The sequence below is a fragment of the Bubalus kerabau genome, chromosome 13, assembly GCF_029407905.1.
Source record: "Bubalus kerabau isolate K-KA32 ecotype Philippines breed swamp buffalo chromosome 13, PCC_UOA_SB_1v2, whole genome shotgun sequence".
Taxonomy (NCBI): Eukaryota; Metazoa; Chordata; class Mammalia; order Artiodactyla; family Bovidae; genus Bubalus; species Bubalus kerabau.
Window position 1 is genome coordinate 26,268,320 of NC_073636.1, and position 21,473 is coordinate 26,289,792.

General features: G+C 42.1%; 2 protein-coding genes across 2 annotated transcripts in view; one reads left to right on the forward strand and one right to left on the reverse strand.

Annotated features, from left to right (window-relative positions):
• The window catches only part of ENKUR (enkurin, TRPC channel interacting protein), a 174,533-nt gene that overhangs the window by 126,917 nt on the left and 26,143 nt on the right, over positions 1-21,473 (reverse strand). The window lies entirely within an intron of this gene.
• The window catches only part of GPR158 (G protein-coupled receptor 158), a 308,597-nt gene continuing 300,714 nt past the window's right edge, over positions 13,591-21,473 (forward strand). Inside the window, exon 1 of the mRNA XM_055543835.1 lies at positions 13,591-19,877. Coding sequence (XP_055399810.1) covers positions 18,976-19,877 — 902 coding nt within the window. The 5' untranslated portion in view covers positions 13,591-18,975. The remainder of the gene's footprint in view (positions 19,878-21,473) is intronic.

A 21,473-nucleotide genomic window follows, 5' to 3' on the forward strand; every position in this document is an offset into this window, starting at 1 on the left:
GCAATCTGTTTTGCTCAAGGCCCATCAGATTAGGTTAGATTAAATACTAATCTTATTCAAAAAACATCCTCACAGGAACCTCCAGAACAATATTTGACCAAATATCTGGACTCCATGGCCTAGCCAAGCTGATAAAGAAGACTAAATGGTGGTAGGGGTGCCAATGGTATGGTATACTGCTACTGAGCATTGATAAGTCAGAAAAGCAGAGATCTGACAGGGAGCTCCTCACTAAAGGTCTACCTTACTTTACTTGTGTTCAACTAATTTCCATTTATCAGCTATATGTGTATAATATTCTACTTAGAGGAAAGGAGTGAATTTATAAATTTCCACAAATAAATCAAGTAAAAATAATTCCTTAACAGTTTGAGACACCATATCTAAAATGTTAAATTTATCTCCCCTACCATTCTCTTACTCAAGGCTGTCTTAATTTCTAGATCTTCTGCTTCAGTATAATTTGATTGCTTTTCAGGCACTTCCTGATTACTCTTCATCTGTTTTGACCCTATTTTCCTTCCCTTATTTATCTCTTTATTGTCTACAAAAATTAACAAGTGTTTGGACTATTCTAATTTTTTTGTTATTATGAATGATATTACTATGAACATTTATGTATAAGTGTTTTGATATGCATTTCCACTCATTTCTGTTGGGGACATTCCCAAGTGACATACATGCACATGCTCAATTTTATTAGACTGTGTAATGTAAGTCTCCTTAGGCTGTGTCTGAGAATTCCAGGTGCTCCACATTTTCATCAACATTTGGTAGTATCATTCTCACTCTGATAAGTTTGAGATGACTATTTTACAGTGATTTTATTTTGCATTTTCCTGAGCACTAATAAGTTTGAATTCCTTTCCATATGTTTGCTGACCTTTTTGATATTTTGTGGAGGAGAAGGGGAGTACCTATTCAAATCTCTTGTCTGTTTTCTATTGGGTTGTCCAACTTCTTATTGATTTTTTGGTCTTTATTCATATATTTTATGTATAAGCCCTTTGTAGCTTATACATATTGTGTATATCTTCTCCTATGCTATGGCTTGTCTTTTTTACTTCTTTGATAAACAGAGGTCTTAATTTTAATATGGTCCTGTTTATCAGTCTTTTTCTTCATGGTTAGTGCTTTTGTGTCCTATTTAAGAAATCTTAACTCCAAAGTAGTGTAGGGTCTGTTATGTTAGAAACTCAAAAAAACTTTATGCTTTACTTTTCATGTTTAGATATATACTATCAACTGGAATTAATTGTATGTAAGGTATGTGTCAAGGATAATTTTTTTCCAATGTGCTCCAAGTTGAGTTCCCTGGGAAACAGAATCTGGGACATTGAGATTTGTGTGCAAGAATTTTATTGGGGTAAACCTATCAAGTACAACCTGAGAGGAAGCAGAAGAAGCGGGATTGGGTGGAGGGAGACTTAAGCTGTGGGAATACAGTTGCGTTAGTGACCTAAGCCGGTGGTTCCCAACTTTTGGCACTAGGGACTGGTTTCGTGGAGATGAGTTTTCCTTTGACGGTGGGTGGGGGGAGGTGGTTTTGGGATTCAAGTGCATTACATTTACTGTGTACTTTTTATCTACTGCCACTGCTGATCTGACAGGAGGCACTGGTCCATGACCCAGAGGTTGGGGACATCTGGGATGCTCTCCAACTGCAGTGATCCTTCAGAGACCACTCTAAGCAAGTACCAGGACTTTGCATCCTTATATCAACCAGTCATTGGGTGTGTGTACCCTCAGGGAGAGAGACGTATTGGGTGAAGCAGCTTTCTTTGGCTAAGGGAACTTTTCAGAGAGATGCAGCTCTGAATAGCGAGTAGCCACCTAACTTTCCCAGCAACTGGGAGAATGAGTGCCTCTATCCTAAAGGTGCATCTGAGTAAGCCAGATGGTACAGGACCATTTATTGCAAAGGTCTCCCTATACCCACTGTTCTGCAGTGCCACCTTTGTCATAGATCAAGTGACCAAGTGTGTGAGTCTGGTTTTGAAATCTATTCTGTTCTACTGGTCTCTTTGACAATCCTTGAGGCAATATATACAACACTTTTAATTACTGCAGCTTTATCTTAAGTTTGATACCTGGGATATTTTGCCTCTCAAGGTTGTCTTGGCTATTCTTGGTCCTTTGCTTTTATATTGAAGCCCTCAAAATAGTTCAGTTATCACACATACAAAATGTCTGCTGGGTTTTTGATTTGGTTTACACTGAATCTACTAGGTTCAATGGAAGAATTGGCATTTTAAAAATACTGATTCTTGTAATTCACTAATGTGATCTACCTCTTTCCTTATTTTGGTCTTTAATTTCATTAAGTATTTTATAATTTTCTGTGTAGTTCAGTTCAGTCGCTCAGCATGCCAGGCTTCCCTGTCCATCACCAACTCCCAGAGCTTACTCAAACTCATGTCCATTGAGTGGGTGATGCCATCCAACTATCTCATCCTCTGTCGCCCCTTCTCCTCCTGCCTTCAATCTTTCCCAGCATCAGGCTCTTTTCAAATGAGTCAGTTCTTCACATTGGGTGGCCAAAGTATTAGAGCTTCAGCATCAGTCTTACTGATTTCCTTTAGGATTGACTGATTTGATTTCCCTGCAGTCAAGGGACTCTCAAGAGTCTTCTCCAACACCTAGAGTCCTTGAAAATATTTTCCCTTCCTTTTTTTTTGATGCTGCTTTAAAAAATTCTTTTCATTGAAAAACTATTCATTTTGGTATAAAAAGTAGAACAGATTCTTTTATATTCCCTTGTATCTGGCAATTTTGTTAAATTTATTTACTAATTCAAATAATTTGTAGATGATCTTGGATTTTATAATGCATAATTATGTTGTCATTGGAAAATGACAGTTTTATATCTTCTTTTCCACAACTTAAAACTTTTAACTTCTCTTCCTTACTTTAGGGACTCTGATTTAATGAGGCTTAGAATATCAGGTTTAATAGTCATAGCAGATAATTATAGCACAACTTACTTAATCAATATTTGATTGAAGGACAGTTAAATCAGTCCTCTTTCTCATAAATTATGCTGTAATGAGCATCTTTTTACACACATTTTTGTGCAGTTGTCTCATTCATTCCTTAGAATGTATTCTGGATTTCTTGGAATAGTCTAATATATATAAATATATTTTAAATACTTTTAAAACAAGTATATGTGGTTATCAGACAACCATGCATTTTCTTAGTAACATCTGTTTTGAGTTACAATGGGATCACACTTTTCCGGAAAACAGTCTAGGGTCTTGAAATGTAAATTTAGAATAAGGATTTTTGTGAGATGTGAGCATACCTACTCTTTTGTATCTGTGTTCTAAGGTCCTCTGACTTCCTGGGCTTCATAGTCTTACTGTATTTTCATAAATCTCTTTCAGACTGTAAGAACTGCCTGATCCCTTGACCTAAATAAAAATGCATTTTCCCAACATTTTCGTTTGATATTGCAAAAAGAAAGCAGAGAGAAGAAGAGAAAGAGAAAGAACAAAGAGATAAACAATGTGAGACCTTAATTCCTGCCTTGCCCCCAGCCTTCTGCTTCAAGGTAGCACACTAATTCACTGCCTTAGGGCAGGTATGTGGCAGGTGGAAAGCAGAACCATCTGGAGGATGTTCCCAGCTTTGTTTCAAAAAGTTTAATCCCATTGAGAACAATAATTCCCCAGAGAAATAGTCCCCCCTGGTCTAGTATTAGAAGAGGTTCATAATCCCAGAGACATAGCAACTCGGGCCCTGTTTATAGAAGATGCTTCAGGAAGGTGGGAAGATCTCAGAGAAGAATACTGGCCGGGGGATCACAGTAGAATTCTCAGATAAAATACAAGACCTGCAGTTAAACTTGAAATTCACATAGACAGCAAATAATTTTTTTTAATAAATATGTTCCAAATATTGCATGGAACATGCTTACACTAAGGATTAATTTGTTGTTTACCTGAAATTCAAATTTAACTGGACGTCCTCTTTTTTTGTTGTTTATATGTTTCTTCCTGTGGATCTGGCAACACCAGATCACAGGCACTTCAGAGCTCAGCTGCGCTTGGCACAGAGATTTCTGAGGTCCATGTGTGGTCTGGAATGCATCAGAGGGCGGCCAAGTCTGGGTCTATACAACCAGGGACAGAGGCCGTCTTGGTATTAAGTGGTGATTAAATAGATGACTAAGGACCTGGCCCCTGCCTCCTGTCACTGTATGAAATCTTGGGACCCAGAGTCCAGTCTGGTATGGGAGAGGTAGATCTTTCCAGAGTTTTTGATGCTGAATTTCTTTCTGATTTTGCTTACTGAGATGAAATATTCAAGTGACAATTAATTTGTTGCCCAGAATATTAAAAAGCCATGTTCCATGCACACCTGAGTCTGTAAACCATGAATCTTTCTTTGGGATGATACAAAAACAGGAGCAGAGAAATCTGGAGCTTCAGAATCTGGGTGATTAGCATCTTGACCCTTGTTTCTCAATGGTCAGAGATTAAGAAAAGGCTTTGAGTAGGTCAGGAGTGGAGTAAAGGATTCCGGGTGACTCATGGTGACTGCTGCCTATTCCTGCGTCTGAATACGTCCTCATATGGTGCCTCTGTTTTCCCTGAGCTGCCTCTGAATTGCAGAGTACAGGGTACGAGGCAGAGGTCCATCCAGCTTGGGCCGCAGGGCCTGCGTCTGGCTCACCCTGCTTAGTCATAGGCAGTGCTTCCCCTCGTCACTGCAGAGCTGCATGATGGTGGTGGGAGGTATTAGTCAGTGTTGGTCACAGAGAATGTGACCATGACCAGGATCTGCAAACTCAGCCCAAATGAATGAGATTCCTCAAGGAGCTCTATGTGGAGGGAGAACCACCCCCAGGTCATGAGTATTGTTTATTACTACAGAACTTTGGCTCCAACTTGTATGGGGCTCTTCTGATCCTGGTGAGTTCAGCTGAACCTGAGCTATTGTGAAGAGTCCTTTTGTCCTCATGACTTAGAAGCCCAGTCTGAAGGCAGCCAGGCTGTTTTTCTTGGCCTTTTTTCTCCTGGCTCACTCCCTAGATTTTAATGCTTTGCCACTTCCACGGTAAGAAAAAAAACAAAAGGAAAACAAAACATAGGAGTCAAACGTAACTAGGAAAAGATAGCTTATGAGAAATAATGTAGAGGTCTGAGAAAGTTCTCGCGTGGCCACGCTCATCTGCCTGCTCACTGCTACTTTCCACCTCCCCTCTGATTTCCTCTTGAACTTTGACTGGAGGCTATTTTCATTGATTTCTTCTGGCAAGGATGTGTGGGGAGAGGAGGTGCTTCTTTCACTCAGGGGATTCTGGGCCCATATTTTCACTTCAGCTGCTCACATGACAAGTTTAAATAAAACTGCTGCTGCTGCTGCTGCTAAGTTGCTTCAGTCATGTCCGACTCTGTGCGACCCCATGGACTACAGCCCATCAGGCTCCTTCATCCATGGGATTTTCCAGGCAAGAGTACTGGAGTGGGTTTAAATAAAGCTAAAGAATCCAAAAGAGGAATTTGGGTGGTATATTATGCAGACAAGATTTTTTTAATATCCAATTTACTCTTTATGCCTCAAATATCTACCCATTAGCACTTTGGCTCAGTTTTCTCCTGGTCCTTGTCCCAAATCTGCCCCATTTTAGGAAGGAGTGGTGCGAGGGTGGGGCAAACCCACTTTCCTCGATAGACTTTGTAACACAAAGCCAGTAAACTGGAGGCGAAAACCACTTCATCATAATTTGCAGGAAGCTCTGTCCCGGTTTTTAGGAATTCACCAATTCTAAACTCATTTAGCAGCATAGAGACCTATATCAGGGGTTTGTTTTGTTTTTTGAGAGCTACTCTTTCCATAATGTCCAGGTCAATTTTAGACACAAATTTATTGATGATCAAGGAACTGAATATGAAGTCTAAAAATCCTCTGCCTGTATTTAAGAGTATCCTGACCTTTCTCATCTCCATTCCTAATGTGCTTGGAATGAGTTAAATAGTAAAAACTGTAGCTTTATGAAAATACCTGGAGTGAAGGTTGTTATGTTTCACTGAAAAATATGACTATTCTTCTAGCTTGCTTATCTATCTAGCTGCCCTTTCCAGCAACTTTCACTAAACAGCAGCTTGTTTCTAACTTCTTGATGTTTGAAAAAAGCCCCACCCTCTCCACCCGCCTTCCCAGGTAGGGCTTCTCTCTGCCGTTATCAGGGAGAGATCTGACCTGATACCTTTGACTTCTAAATGAACACTGAAGTTGGCCTCTCTGGGGGTATCTTGCTGTTTTCCTCTTTGAGGTACTGTGGGACACCCTCAAACCTTTTCAGAGGAGGAGGACTGGAGCCTGTGCCTTGCTGGCAGGAGAGAAGCTCATGCACTTATCTTTTCTCTTTCCCATGTTTTGTCTGAGGGAATCTTAGATATAGCTCTGATGGTAAAATACGCGAACGGCTTGCTATTTATATCTGGTGTTTTAGATGCCATAACGATCATAATATGCATCATCAAATATGTCCAATTAAATTGGTGGTAAATCTTACTTCGATGTTACTGCTTGTATTAAAAAACCCAGGAGTTTCATCTGGAACCAGGGTGTTCTGTCATTGATCAGAATTGGCTTTCTGGAGAATTATGTTGTGCTTCTGTGTGATCATGCTGTGCACCCCATGCTGGAAGCTTCGCTCCCCTCCCAGTAGGAGTGCAGCTTCTCATTTCCTCAGCCTTCTGTTCATAATTTATGGATCAGATAGAGGATAATGTTGGCTCCATCTGGAAAGTGGGTCAGCCAGTCTTTGAGGAGACTCATTGGAGGCCTTGAAATAGTGCTCTGGATACAAACTCCAAGAGGAGAGAGACTGATAGGGAAGAGAAGAAAGGGCTGGACTCTCAGGAAGTGAAATCAAATTTCTCCTCAAGTGGATTTCGTCAAAGACGGAGGCTCAGCACAGTGTTATTCCCACAAAGATGTAGTTGAAGACAGGCACTGAAAACCCTTCCTGATCTCTAATGCCTCTCCAGGAGGGTTGTCTAAGCACTGAGCTTTCCACAGGTAGACTGCTGGCCGTTGGGCTAAGTCAGTTGGAAAAGCTGACTCTGTTACCCAGGAAAAGTATTATGTTGGCACCTTTTGGAACAGTTATACCCTTTATTTGCCAAATTTGTCAGCCCAGTGAATTGCAAAATGTGGGGATACCCTATCTCCTTCTCACACCTGCCCTACCCATGAAGGTCAGCCACCTCCCTGAATCTTGTGTCCAAAATTTCCTTGCTTTCATTTTCTTCTGTGTGAGAATAAACACAGTTCATTCATCTGTTCTCCTGTGGATAGACATTCAGATTTTTCCAGGTTTGTGCTTTTTAAACAGTTGATATGATTCCCATTCTTACACATATCATGGGGTAACATGTGCCCTATCAAGAGTGCATCTGTCAAGAGTGAAAGTGCTAGATCAGAGGGTAGGTGAATGCTGGGCATTACTACATAATCCAAAATTATTTTCTGAAATGATCATACTAATTTACATTTCTACCAGCAAAGCACAAGAGATTTTGTCAGTCCACATCTTCTCTGTCCTTTCCCCATCCAGTGCCAAAAACTTGGCATTATTAGACTTTTTAATTTTTGCTAATCATATAGATTTAGTTTGTTTGTCTCGTGTTTTAATTTGCATTTCCACACTCACTAATGAGGTTGAACATTTATGTATTTACTGGCCATGTATATATCTTCTGTTTTGAAATTTCTGCTCATATCTTCTGCTCATTTTTCATTTGGGATGTAAGTACTTTAAACTGATACATAGGAACAGTGATTTTTCTAAAGACTAAAAATAATTTTATTCTAAACTTAGGATTCTACTCCCAAATGGAGTTGGCATACATTATTTTATATATTAAAATTATTCTTACTCTAGGAAAATCTTATTTGCACCTGCAATTCAGTGGGTATGTATGGGCAGCCACATTTCCAATCTTTGGAAAATGACAGTCTTGAATTCAACAATTTTCAACCATCTCAACCATCATCATCCTGGTTTCCCCATCCACTTGGAGTCCAAACCACTCTGATCTCTCACTTTGACTAATGCAACTGCTTTCTAACTAGTCTCTGCTTCTACTCTCGCTCTCCTCTGTCCATCTACACAGCAGCTGACATGATTTTGTTACTCCTGTCCAAAGCCTCCCATGACTTTCAATTGCCCTTGTAGTAAAAGCAAAACTCATTGCCGCAGAGCAGAAAACTCCATGTGATTTGATTGTTACCTTCTCTCTCCCTCCATCATTCCTTGACCCCTGTTCACATAGAAATGTTTGCTGTTTCTGGGACAGACCAAGTCTGATACTCTTTCAGAGGTTTTATGATCATTATTTTCTGTGGGGAAAGGTGTCTCCTGTGTCTTCCCATGTATCCCTCTTTCACACCATTCACTTGTCTACTCAATGCCACTTAACTGGAGGTGTTCCACGACCTCCAATCTCTGTATATCTTTTTCTTTTTTTTTTCTCACTGTTTACTTCTTTGGCTGTGCCAAGTCTTAGTTGTGACACATGCAATCTTCCATCTTTGTTGCAACTTTGGTTGTGGCATGTGGGATATAGTTCCCTGACTAGGTGTTCAACTCAGGCCCGTGCCTTGGGAGACCACCAGGGAAATCCTTCTGTATATCTTATCCCACTTTATTTTTCCTCACAGTTCTTATTACAACTGAATGTAAGCGCCATGATGGCACAAACTTGACTTGTTTACTGCTGTATCACTTTTATCTAGAACTGTGTCTTGCAAATAGTGGACCCCCATAGGTATTTATTTGTTAAATAAGGTAATAAACAATATATATGAGAATGCAACCCAAAACTTCAATTGTCTACCTAGAAGTTCACAGATAGCATTAAATCAGCATATGTAAATCATACCATGTAGAATGGAATCTGATGGCTCTGAAAGTTGTGAAAAAGTGAAAGCATTAGTTGCTTAGTTGTGTCTGACTCTTTGCGACCTCATGGACTATAGCCTGCCAGGCTCCTCTGTCCATGGAATTCTCCAGGCAAGAATACTGGCATGGGTTCCCATTCCCTTCTCCAGGGGATCTTCTGGACCCAGGGATCAAACCCAGGCCTCCTGCATTGCAGGCAGATTCTTCACCGTCTGAGCCACCAGAGAAGCCCCTAGATAGAGTCAAAGGCTAATTCTAGAAAATCAAGTCAATTTGTGGAGAATGCCAAGAGTTGGTAGTTTTTTTTTTTTTATTTAAAAAAACTTTATTGAAGTACATTTTACATAGCACCCATTTCTAGTGCAAAATTCAATGATTTTAAATTACTTACTGAGTGGTACAGCTACCATCATCAGCTTTTGAACATTCTCATCCCCTTTCAGTAAGATCCCTCAAGCCTTTTTAAAGCTGACTCTTATTCTCGTTTCCAGCCCCAGGCAACCACTAATCTCCCTTTTGTCTTCATACATTTACCTTCTCTGGACATTTCATCTAAATACAATATGTGGTCTCTGTGTCCAGCTTCTTCTACTTAGCATAATGTTTTATCTGTGACGTATCACAAGTGTTTGCAATTTGTTTATTGTTTTGGCTGAACAGGATTCTACTACCTTGCTGTGCCACTCTATGTCTATCCTTTCTCCAGTTGGTGGATCTTTCAGAGCTTTCTGGACTTTGGCTATTGTGAGTAATGCTTCTGTGAACAATGTGCATGTCTTTGTATGAATATAATGCTTTCATTTTTCTTGGGCAAATGCCTAGGAGTAGAATTGCTGGGTCACATGACAGTTTATACTGGACTCATCTGAGAAAACTGCTAATCTGTTTTCCAAAGTGACTGTGCACTTTACACTCTCCCCAGAAGTATACAAAGGCTCCTAGATTTCTACTCACCAACATATGTTATTGTCTGTCTTATGTATTATAGTCCTAGTGGGTAGGCTTCCCTGGTAGCTCAGATGGTAAAGAATCTGCCTGCAATGCAGGAGAGACCTGGGTTTGATCCCTGGGTTGGGAAGATCCCCTGGAGAAGTGAATAGCAACCTACTCCAGTATTCTTGCCTGGAGAATCCCATGGACAGAGGAGCCTGGGGGGCTACAGTCCATGGGGGTCACAAACAGTCGGACATGACTAGGAGACTGAGCACTCTTTGTCTGCCTAGGCAGAATGAAACAGAACTCATTTCTAATACATGGATACAATTTCTACTGGAGATCACTAATTATTCTTTAAGAAAAGATATTTGCTTCTGCTTTTGGTTAATTCATTTCAATGAAAAACAACCTTGACATTCAGAAAAGCTTTCTTATTTCTTTCTTGACTTTTAATTACATTTTAAGTTTTTATTCTAAAATATCTGATTTGAGATATAAAAATGAACAGTTGAGACAGCTACTTTTTCATCACTCAGGATACTGCAGAGCCTTGAAAACTGTTTCTCTTTTTAGCCTCTGTTCCCTAGTCTACTTTTTCTATGCTCACCAAGAGCCCATTCCTCCCTGGACGCTATGATAAATGATGGCCAGCCATATAGACTGGAAGTCAGCCCCATCACCCAAGAACATTCACTAACACAGTGAACGAAAGGAACTGAAAGCTTCTTGTGCCAAAACTTCTCTAGAATTCTTCTGTGTCTGTATAGGGAGCTGTTGGTAAAGACTAGGCAAAAATTTCCCTGAAACTATTGATTCCCAAGAGTCCCTCCAAAGGACAAATTGAAATGATTTATATATGGCACAGGTCTTGGGATTCTGCCTTAGACCTGCTTAATGCTAGCACCGAACATAATCAAAAGAAGATGCTTCTAAGTAAACCTCAATAAGGTATGGACGTTCTTTCTTCCCTTATCCTGGGACAATCCAGACTTTCAGTTACTTTTTCATGGAGCACTTGATGTCTGTAAAGGGAGGAGAAAGAAGAGGAAGGGGAGGAGAGACCAATTGACCAGAGATTAGATAGGAACTCTTATATTTCTTTGCCTTCATTCCGCTTCTCCGCCCTCCTCCCCCCCCCCCCTCCCACTTTAGGGATAGCAGAGGTCTGGAGAAAAAAAAAATTTTTTTTTAACTAGGCATATATAAATGACTGTTAAAATAAAACCACAGCTTTGTAAAACTGTTTTGTACCTGGACTCAGATTTGTCATTTTCTCAGCCTGAAGGCATTTCTGAAACATGTGCAGTGACTGTATTCTTTTCCTACATTTTGTTGGCATATATTTCCATGCTATGTTTCTTTGTTTTCCTTTCCATATAATCCCAGCATTAAGATGATGTCTGAAATTTCAACAATGTTACTGGATTGATTTCCCTCAACTTTTTAAAAGCTGCAGCAAAAATTTTACCAGCAGTTTACTACTCTAAACTTGTTATTTATAAGTTTCTTTGGATTTACAACATCTGCTCTTTATCAATGATAAATTGTCATTAATTAGTTTCTCCTATTTGTGCGTGATGCTGGGCACTTGAAGATCCCAGCTTTTAAAATCTCCTGCATTCAAACGGCAGTCCATGGTGTCTTGAAGAGTCAGACACGACTGAGTGACTTCACTTTCACTTTTCACTCTCATGTATTGGAGAAGGAAATGGCAACCCACTCCAGTGTTCTTGCCTGGAGAATCCCAGGGATGGCAGAGCCTGTTGGGCTGCCATCTATGGGGTTGCACAGAGTCGGACACGACTGAAATGACTTAGCAACAGCAGCAGCAGCATTCAGACTGAGAGTCAAGTTCTAAACTGATCATAAAGTAAACCCCTGTTATGTGCAAAGTAATATGCTGATGAAGGCTACATCACGAATTATAACAACATACAGGTATATATGGTGAGAGGGGCTTCCTTCCAGCAAGGGAAGCAAAGTTGAGCAAAGACAAAATAATCCATTTCCCATCTTTTGCTATCCACAAAGTCCATTTATGAGTAAACTTGGCTTCAAGTTTTTGTTCTTATTCTTTAATAAGAAAGAGAGCTGATCCTTGTGTTGAGTGGAGTTGGACTTTGAATAATTTGGATGATTTTTTTGTTGTTGTTGAAGGTAATATATTAATCCTTTCCTACACTGCTGCATATAGGGTCAGCATCATGGCAAGTTGTTTGAGGGAAATACTTGGCCTCAGCACACTTAGGATTTTCCTCCATAAATGCCATTTCCTGGTGCTCTCTTCCCTTGTGGTCAGGAAGTTCATCAGGTGTGTTTAGTTTGCAGAACCATTTTGTGTGCATAGGGGCAGGAGGATTAAGGGAAACTAGCAACATGGATCAAAGCCCTAGTGACTCTAGATGGTACTATGCTTAGTGGTATTAAAAATGCACTTCACTGGGAATGCAAGAACAGTCCAAGTCATGACTTTTCAGTGAAAAACAGAGATGACTCTGGAAAGGGAAGGAGTGTTAGAAGTGATGCTGACAGGCAGTTAGAGTTTTAAGGGTAAACCGGAGGCAGATGAGAATAAACTGCTATGTAAGAAACATAAACATCTTGAGTAAGCTTTCTAAGTTAGAAATAGAAAAGTGCTGAGTTTTTTTTTTTTTTTTTCTGAGTAGATTTCAGGCATCTTTTCATCTCTTAATGTTGACTTTCTCCTTTTTCCATATAAAATGGATGGGAAAGTGTTACCAAAAGAGTTACCAAAAAGCAAGATTATAATGGTGAGAAGCACTGCTCAGAGCAGTGGTTCTCAAAGTATGATCCTTGTGAGGCAGGAGATAGATGAGCCCCCGGCACAAACAGTCAGAGTTTGTTCTCTGTGGACCGATACTCCAAGACGAAAATAGCAGGACAATTGAAAGAGAGGAGGCTAAGCCCTGCCCAGATAAATGAAAAGAGACCACATATTACTCATTCTCGAAGTCAGGAGACTTTGCTGACTACACACGCACAGAAAGACTCCTTGGAGATCAAAAGGGGGAGTGATGCTGCTGCTGCTAAGTTGCTTCAGTCGTGTCTGACTCTATGCGACCCCATAGATGGCAGCTCACCAGGCTCCACCATCCTTGGGATTCTCCAGGCAAGAACACTGGAGTGGGTTGCCATTTCCTTCTCCAATGCATGAAAGTGAAAAGTGAAATTGCTCAGTTGTGACTGACTCTTAGCGACCCCATGGACTGCAGCCTACCAGGCTCCTCCGGCCATGAGATTTTCCAGGCAAGAATACTGGAGTGGGTTGCCATTGCCTTCTCTGGGAGTGATGCTAAGTGACAGTAAATACTCATAGGCCTCTTTGGTAGAATTCATCTTGACCAAGACATGTGTGGAAGGATCCTGCTGCTGCTGCTGCTAAGTTGCTTCAGTTGTGTCCGACTCTATGCAACCCCATAGATGCAGCCCACCAGGCTCCCCCATCCCTGGGATTCTCTAGGCAAGAACACTGGGATATACCAAATATAGACTCTGAACCAGGCAAATAAAAATGATTGGCCAAAGGAAACCTAAAGAAACATATAAAAGCAACTGAAACTACCACAAGGGTGTGACTCTCTGAGTTTGCCTTTGTGTCTATCACCAGGTACTGTTCTTTTTTCCTCCCAATACTTTACTAGTTTCATCGCTTTCCATCTTTGTGGAATACTTTTTTTGCAAAACTGAAGAGCCAGACCCTTGTCACTGACCACTCATCGAGTGGCTAGGATTTGGTGCTCTCACTGCCATGACCTGACCTCAATCTCTGGCTGCGAGCTGAAGTCCTGCTTCAAGCCACTGTAGGCCAAGGCTACCTGGGATCACTTGAACCAGCAGCATCAGCATCACCTGGGAATATTTTCTCAGGCCCTATTCTAGACCTACTGAGCCAGCAGTTTGGGGGCTTAGGGCACTAATTTGTGCTTTGGTGAAAGCTCTCCAGGTAAACCTAGTGGGTATCAACATTTGAGAACCACTGGTGTAGTGATTAAGGGTATGACATCTGGAGCCAGAAGGCTGTATTTCTTAGGGCAATTCATTTGCTTGTTTCCCATCTGTAAAATGGTAGCTGTACCAAACTCACAGTGTGGTAATGAAGACTACATGAGCTAAAACCTTAGAATAATGCTTGGCCACTGTAAGTGCTGTGTAAACATTTAGTTGATCATGACGATGATGATGATCCTCTTTATAGGTGTTATTTTAATTTTTTCCACCCACAGGCTATGTTTCACAATTTATACCATGGCTTTGTGTTTACCAGGAGATCTCTTCTAATATATTAGAGTTATTTTCCATGGCTCAAGGCAGTATTTCTCAGCATGTGCTCCATGGACCATTTGCATCAAGATCACCTGTGGTGCTTATTAAAATGCAGATTTTTAACTTCTCCCCAAACTTAGAGTGATGATCAGAATTCTCTAGTGACAATTCTGCATCCAGAAATTTCAAAACCACTGCTCTTGGATAACAAAGACTATGATCTTCATTTTGCAAATGGGCACAGGAGGCACAGGGGTAGCATATGCTCAGGGAAATAAGAACTAGGAATAAGAACTAGATTTCTGATTTTGTGTTATATTGACAGATTATGCTGCTTCTTTGTGGCTTTATTTGCTTTATTAAGAATTTTATTTGGGTTGTGTCATTTTGTTTACTGAGACCTAGCATTATTGAACCTAAAAATAACATTTACCTTATAAAGCTAGAACTATCAAGGATGATGAATTCCTGGAAAATATACCTGGACTATTATCCATGACTCAGCTAAAACTGTTTCAGTTGTGGCTGTATATAATACATCACTCTTGTGTTACAGATGAAGCAAAAGGGCTCAAAGAGGTTGAGAAAAATTGTCAAAAATCACATGACCAGATACCAGCAAAGTGGAAAGTACAGCCAACTGCCAATCCAGTGTCCTCTCACCAAATCACATTGTCCTAGTTATTGCTGATTTAAATGATTTAAAGCAGCACTTACAATTTTAAGACAATTTTATACTGCTCACATAAAATATGGTCTCAGCAGGTTTTTTTTTACTTTTATTTCATTTAAACATATGCTAATATCACATCTTCCTTTTAATAACAGTGATAAATTGATAATATCCTGACAACTCAAAGCTCCATTGTATATTGCTTTTTCATCAGTTCGAAATGGACTGTTCTAAAGCAATTAGATTGATTTTTCAAACTGTGATGAAATGGTTTCGGCCTTTTCACACAGGGCATACAGGTCATGCATACATTCTCTGTTTACAGTCAAGTTCCCACACAGTATTAACATGCGTTTAGATAACTTAGGTCTTAATTTGAGGCCATGCATGGATATTTATCTCCCCTACAAATCATGTTCATGTAGTTGGTGGTAGGACAGAAGTGCTATTCATGCCAGGATCACTTATTAACTTACAAAACAGCTTTCTTTTTGTCTCCATTGTTTGAACTTTTTATATTATATATGAGCTTCATCTTAATGCAATCATCTTTTCCCATTTCTCTTTCCTGCTAAGTTTCTTTTCATCATACCCTCAGCTGGTTCACTACTATCTACTACCTAGTTAATTACTCCTCATTTGTTATATCTCAGCTCAATTGCTACCTCCTCATAGAAGTCTTTTTTTTCTGTATCCCTTTATATAAGAATATCCTTGACCCCATATCCTTCACTCTTTATAAATTTACAGTATTTATTTCTTCATGGCACTTATGACAATATGTAATTTAAAATTTTGCTTATTATCTCTCTTTAAACACACCTGACTGTGAGGTCCATGTGTCTACCATGCAGATGTTTACCCCACTACTAAGCACAATGTCTGATACATAGTAGAGACTCGGTCAACATTTGTTGAATGTGTATGTCTGTGAGTTGGTGTGGCATTCCATAGTCTGCTTAGGGCTATGAGCTTGTGTTGTATCTTGGTCCTTATAAAAAAACTTCTTTTGGCTGATCTCCTTCCGTGATGGATATTAACACAGGCATAGTGTTGTCTACCTAGTCGGACCAGACCTCCTAGACCATCTGGGCCATAGCACCTTATTGTGAGTGAACTTAGGTTTTCTACATCATTCTAGACCATAATGTGCTATCTTCCAGAGCCTGTATTCTGTGGTAGCCTCTGGCCACACGTGGTTATTGAGCACTTGAAATGTAGCTAGTATGAAGTGCCATAGGCTGAGAGTGTAAAATATACATTGTATTCTGAGGATTTAGTACAAAAATGTAGACTACCTCATTAATAACTGCTATATTGTTTACTTATTGAAATGAAATTTGGATATACTGGACTAAACAAAATATATTATTACATTTTATTTCACCTTTTTCTTTTAAAATGTGCTATGGGAACATTTAAGATGATATATGTTGATTTTTGACAAGCATTATATTTCTATTGGATGGTGCTATTCTAAACCTAACTAGTTCACCTCTGTTGTTTGGCAATGTAGATGGAAAGTGATCCCCTAAAGGTTATGACAAAATTGCAGGCACCTCTCATAGCTTGCTCCAATCTTGTTAGACATGCACTAAGAGAAGGACTAGCACTTCTGGAGAGGGGCTCAGGTGCAATTTTGGTACTCTCTCAATGTCCAAGCATGAGGCTCACATACAGCTTATGTTCCAAGACACAGAAACTTTGCTAGTTGCCATATATATATTGCTTAAAATAATACTGGGATCAGAACCCAGGTCTTTCAATTACACCAAGTCACTGAATTACTTATAGAGGGACCTATTAATAAAAGTATACCTTCCTTTTCAAATGTAATACTAGCAAATTTTAAATAACTGTTAATAAATTACATAGGTTTTATAAAAAATCAATTAATGAGGAAATGACACTTCAGTCTTCAAATAGAAAATCATATTGTATATTCTAATAAATTAAACAAACAGAAAATCATATTATTATTGCCATGCGCCCTATATCAGAGGATTAGGCTGGATGACCTTTATTTAGCAAAGGAGTATGCTTCATATCAAAACAAGTCAGATATGAACATGAACTCTACTTGTGAATAAACATAAATCTAATAACCATTCTCTGCAAAGCTATAAAAGCTCTCTTGGAGACCCAACACTGCAGTTTCAAAAACTGGTTGCTATGTCTTATTCCAAAAGCCATCACCAGTGACACATCAGGCACACATCTCTTCTTAGAGAAGGAGACAGATTTAAAAATAATTAGCTTCCTCATAATGATCTTATGATTCATTCAGTAGTTTACCAATTAGCACCAGGCATTCTAGGTGGTCAAGATACTACAGTGACCAATGAAGGCAAACTTTTGCTCTTTGGAGCTTAAATTTTCATCCTTCGCTATTTTCTCAATAAGGAGAATGAAATGATAAAGCAAGTCTAAGCCATGCTATCTTAGAATGCCATAGGTGGCTTTTTTAAAAGTTGGGAATTGAAATGATTTTGAGACTTTCTATCTTGTGTCTTTCTTGGGAAATTTGAAAATGGAGGTGTATATGGAAGATGGAGGTGCAGAAGACACTAAATATCCAGTACTAAATAGTATTTTTGAATGAAAATGTCAGAAGACCCAGTTAAAGCTTCAAGTAAAACAATTCGACTGTGTAAGGGAATTTCCAATCTTTTTTTTTTGGAGTCCTAGCATAGTTATTCTGCTCTTCTTTCTTTAGCTGGGACATCCCAATCTATGGTGAATCAGATGTCTTAGTTCTTGCCTTCATTAATTTCGGGAACTCCAGTCAGAATGGCTCTCCTTCCCACTCACCACAGACTGACTCATCCTCATTCTCTCACAGTCTGCGTCCTGCCCCTATCCTCGCCCTTTGGCACATTCTCTGTTTACATTTCCACAGGTTCCCTTTCATCCCTTTCAAGCAAGCGTTCTTTAGATGGCATTTTTTCCCTTAAAGTTCAGCCAGTAGATGTCTCCATTACTCCCTTACAGCCAAGACCTTGGCAAGTAGGGTTTAATAATTTCTTTAACCGACAACAAGGAGGAGGATTTGATCATTTGCCTAAAATGAGCAGATGCTTGGGAGGACACATCTTCATCCTACATCCCTCCCTCCGATATATGTCACAAATGAAAACTACTTTTTCCCTCTTTTCCAGGCAAAAGAAAAGACTGATTTAACGAAGCATGCAAGACGCCAACACCCTCCTCCTCAGTTCATCCAAGTTTCCTTCTCTCTGAGCCACCCAAGCTCTGCTTCTCCCTTTACCCCAGGCCACCCACCCCCAACCCTTCACGCTCTCGAGTCATCAGGGAACGCGAGTGGGTGAAAGGACTGCTGCATCCCGCGCCGCTGCCTCCTCCGTGCCGCCTCGGGTTCAGCACTGGACAGCTCCCGCCCCAGCCGAACAAATGGTACTCAGCTGATTGACAGAGGAGCCGACCAAACAGAGAACAAGACGAATTGAAGCCACCCTACAAGGGCTGGTTGCGGCCAAGCTGCCTCTTTAAACTGGCTTTCTTCCCGAGAGCAGGGAGAGGCAGGAGTGTGGTTTGTGGCCAAACCTAAAGACTCCAATTAACCAGCTGCCTAACCCTCTTGGCTCTGGAGAGACAAACGTCTTAAAAGAAACCCTCGCTCTCTGGGACTCGCCCCTGCGCTCGCTGTGCCGGTCTGTGCGCGCGCGCTCCGCGTCTCCGGGCGAAGCGAACGAGGAGGAGCCAGAGCCAGGAGGCGGGAACGACCTGCCACGGGTGAGATGATGGAGCAGCGTCTTCGGTGGTGGCGGCGGCGGCAGCAGCAGCAGCTCTTGAACACACCTCAATGAGAGCGGCGGTGGAAGGAAAGACGTAAGCAGGCTAACTATAGCTGCCGGCTGCAAAAGGGATGTAACCTGTTCGGTTCAAGGCTGCGAGGTGCGTAATCCTGAGCCGACCCATTGTGGAGCGGGAGCAGCCGGCGTTGCCACAGGTGATTTGATTTCCTGTGACGGTAGCTTAGTCAGCCGGGCATATTTCGGAACATCCCTATTTTAAAGTCCTTTTGGACTGGATGCCTGCTGGAGAAGGGGGAAGACCCCTAGCAAAAGTCTTACTGCTGACAGACTGACGACTACAATTTAAAAAGTGACTCCTCCCGTTACCTCCTCTCCTCTCTGCGAGGCAGATGGGAGTCATGGCTTACCCCTTCCTCTTCTGCCTTCTGCTTGTTCATTTCGGATTGGGAGCTATTGGCGCCAGCCGCGAAGCTCCAAGTCGGCCGGATTCCCCTCGAGAGAGGACCCTGAGGACGAAGCAGCACGCCCAGCAGCCGGCTCGAGCCTCTGCCTCAGACCCCTCTGCTCCCTGGAGCCGCTCCACCGACGGCACCATCTTGGCGCAGAAACTCGCCGAGGAGGTGCCCATGGACGTGGCCTCTTACCTCTACACCGGGGACTCCCACAAGCTGAAGCGAGCCAACTGCTCCAGCCGCTACGAGTTGGCGGGCCTGCCGGGGAAGTCGCCTGCCCTAGCCAGTTCCCATCCCTCATTGCACGGGGCGCTGGACACGCTAACACACGCCACCAACTTCCTCAACATGATGCTGCAGAGCAATAAGTCGCGGGAGCAGAACTTGCAGGACGACTTGGAGTGGTACCAAGCGCTGGTGCGGAGCCTCCTAGAGGGTGAACCCAGCATCTCCCGGGCGGCCATCACCTTCAGCACCGAGTCGCTGTCCGCACCCGCCCCGCAGGTCTTCCTCCAGGCCACGCGTGAGGAGAGTCGCATCCTGCTCCAGGACCTGTCCTCCTCAGCACACCACCTGGCCAACGCCACGCTGGAGACCGAGTGGTTCCACGGCCTCCGGCGCAAGTGGAGGACTCACTTACACCGTCGCGGCTCCAATCAGGGGCCACGGGGCCTGGGCCATAGCTGGCGGCGCAGGGACGGGCTGAGCGGGGACAAGAGCCATGTCAAGTGGTCTCCGCCTTATCTGGAGTGCGAGAATGGCAGTTACAAGCCTGGGTGGTTGGTCACTCTCTCCGCTGCTTTCTACGGGTTGCAGCCTAACCTGGTCCCGGAATTCAGGTAGGGAGGGGTAAAAAGATAAAAGGCATAACCTTCCTTCCGGTTTCGCGGGTGGCTGTGAGTGTGGAGAAGGAACACTTGGCTGTGACCCTTACGCCTCCCACCCTAAAAGCCCAGACCTGGGCTGAGGGACACCCCACGCAGCCGCAAATGCTTAGGGACAAGAAGCGCCCCGCGTTTGTCAGCTTCAGACGCTCAGCGAAAGCTTTTCTCTCAAATCAGTTTCCCTACAAGGAGAGATGCCGTTTCTCTCTAACCCTCGGGAGAGCAGGGAGGGGAGTTCCCCGTTAGGGGTGATGCACAGAAACCTGGCGAGCTCAGGGCATGCTAGCCAGGCGCAGACTGGTGAACATCTAATGAGACTAGAGAAGGGAGCAGGAAGAGAGTTCGTTTTTTTCTGCAACTTCGGGATAGCCTCCGCCTGCTTCCTCCTACGTGTGCAGTTTGGGGCGTCAGTCTGTTGTTAGTCAGTTACCAGAGCGCATGATGAAAACAGTCAATCCCGCCGGCAGTTCTGTACCCTCAGTAGTGAGTCAGTTTCAGCAGCATAGCTGTCTCCTAGATCCAGACTTTGCAATTTGCTGTGTGTGCTCCTTCTTCTCATATCCCTCCTTCCCCCAGTCCTTCTCCCATTTTCTGGTCCGCTCTTCCTCTTTTTAGGCACACCTAAGCGACTTAGCAGCAGCAGCAGCAGCAGCAGCAGCAGCAGCAGCAGCAAGGGTTCTCTGGCTCTTCAGGTGCTCAACCTTTATAAATGAACCTGATTGAATTAGCCTAGGAAGGGAGGGATCAGTTCTCATTGAATTCAGTCAGGGAACTCAGAGGAGACTTAACAGTTCTGTAGTTCTGCATTTGTGGGAAAACGAGAATGTGCAAATTAGCAGGGGGTAATTTGTGCCCTGGGATGTGCCTGATCTTTGGGGTGAAGAACTTATAGAAGTAGCCCTTAAGAGTGAACATGAAGAACAGAAAGGATAGAAACTCCAAAGAGGGCCTGGGAGAGGGCCATAGATTAACTGGGACCCTTCCCCATTCCCAGTGGGAAGAAGGTTTGGGGGGTAAAGGTTGCTTCTGTACTTTTTGGGAACCTGGGCAAAAGTGAGGCACCTGTGTTTTAATGCCCTGCTGGCACATAAAAGAATGATAACCTGGTGAAAGATACCAGGGGAAGTGCTGGGTGGGTGAATGGGAGGAGTCAGAACACTTATTTGTCTTGGCACTGTCATTTACTGCTGAATGACCTCAAGAAATTTGCTAATCTCTCTGGCCCTCAGCTACTTATTTATCAAGTAAGGGAGGTAAACTAGCAATAGATAGTCTCTAGGGAGACACCCAGCTATAAAATTCTGTAGCTGTTAATGCTGGCAACACTTAAGATGACATGAATGAAAAATGACCCCTTTTCTCTGACATTGGATGACCACATTAAATGTTTTTTGTGTTTCTCTCTTTCAAGGATCTTATCTTAAACCAGCATAACTCTTTCCTACTTTAAGGATAATCTTATTTCCTCCTAATTTCTGCAGGATCCTATTAGTCAGAGCTGATCCCAGGTTTGAGTATTTGCCATTTTGCTTGCTCAGAAGAGGAAAGATC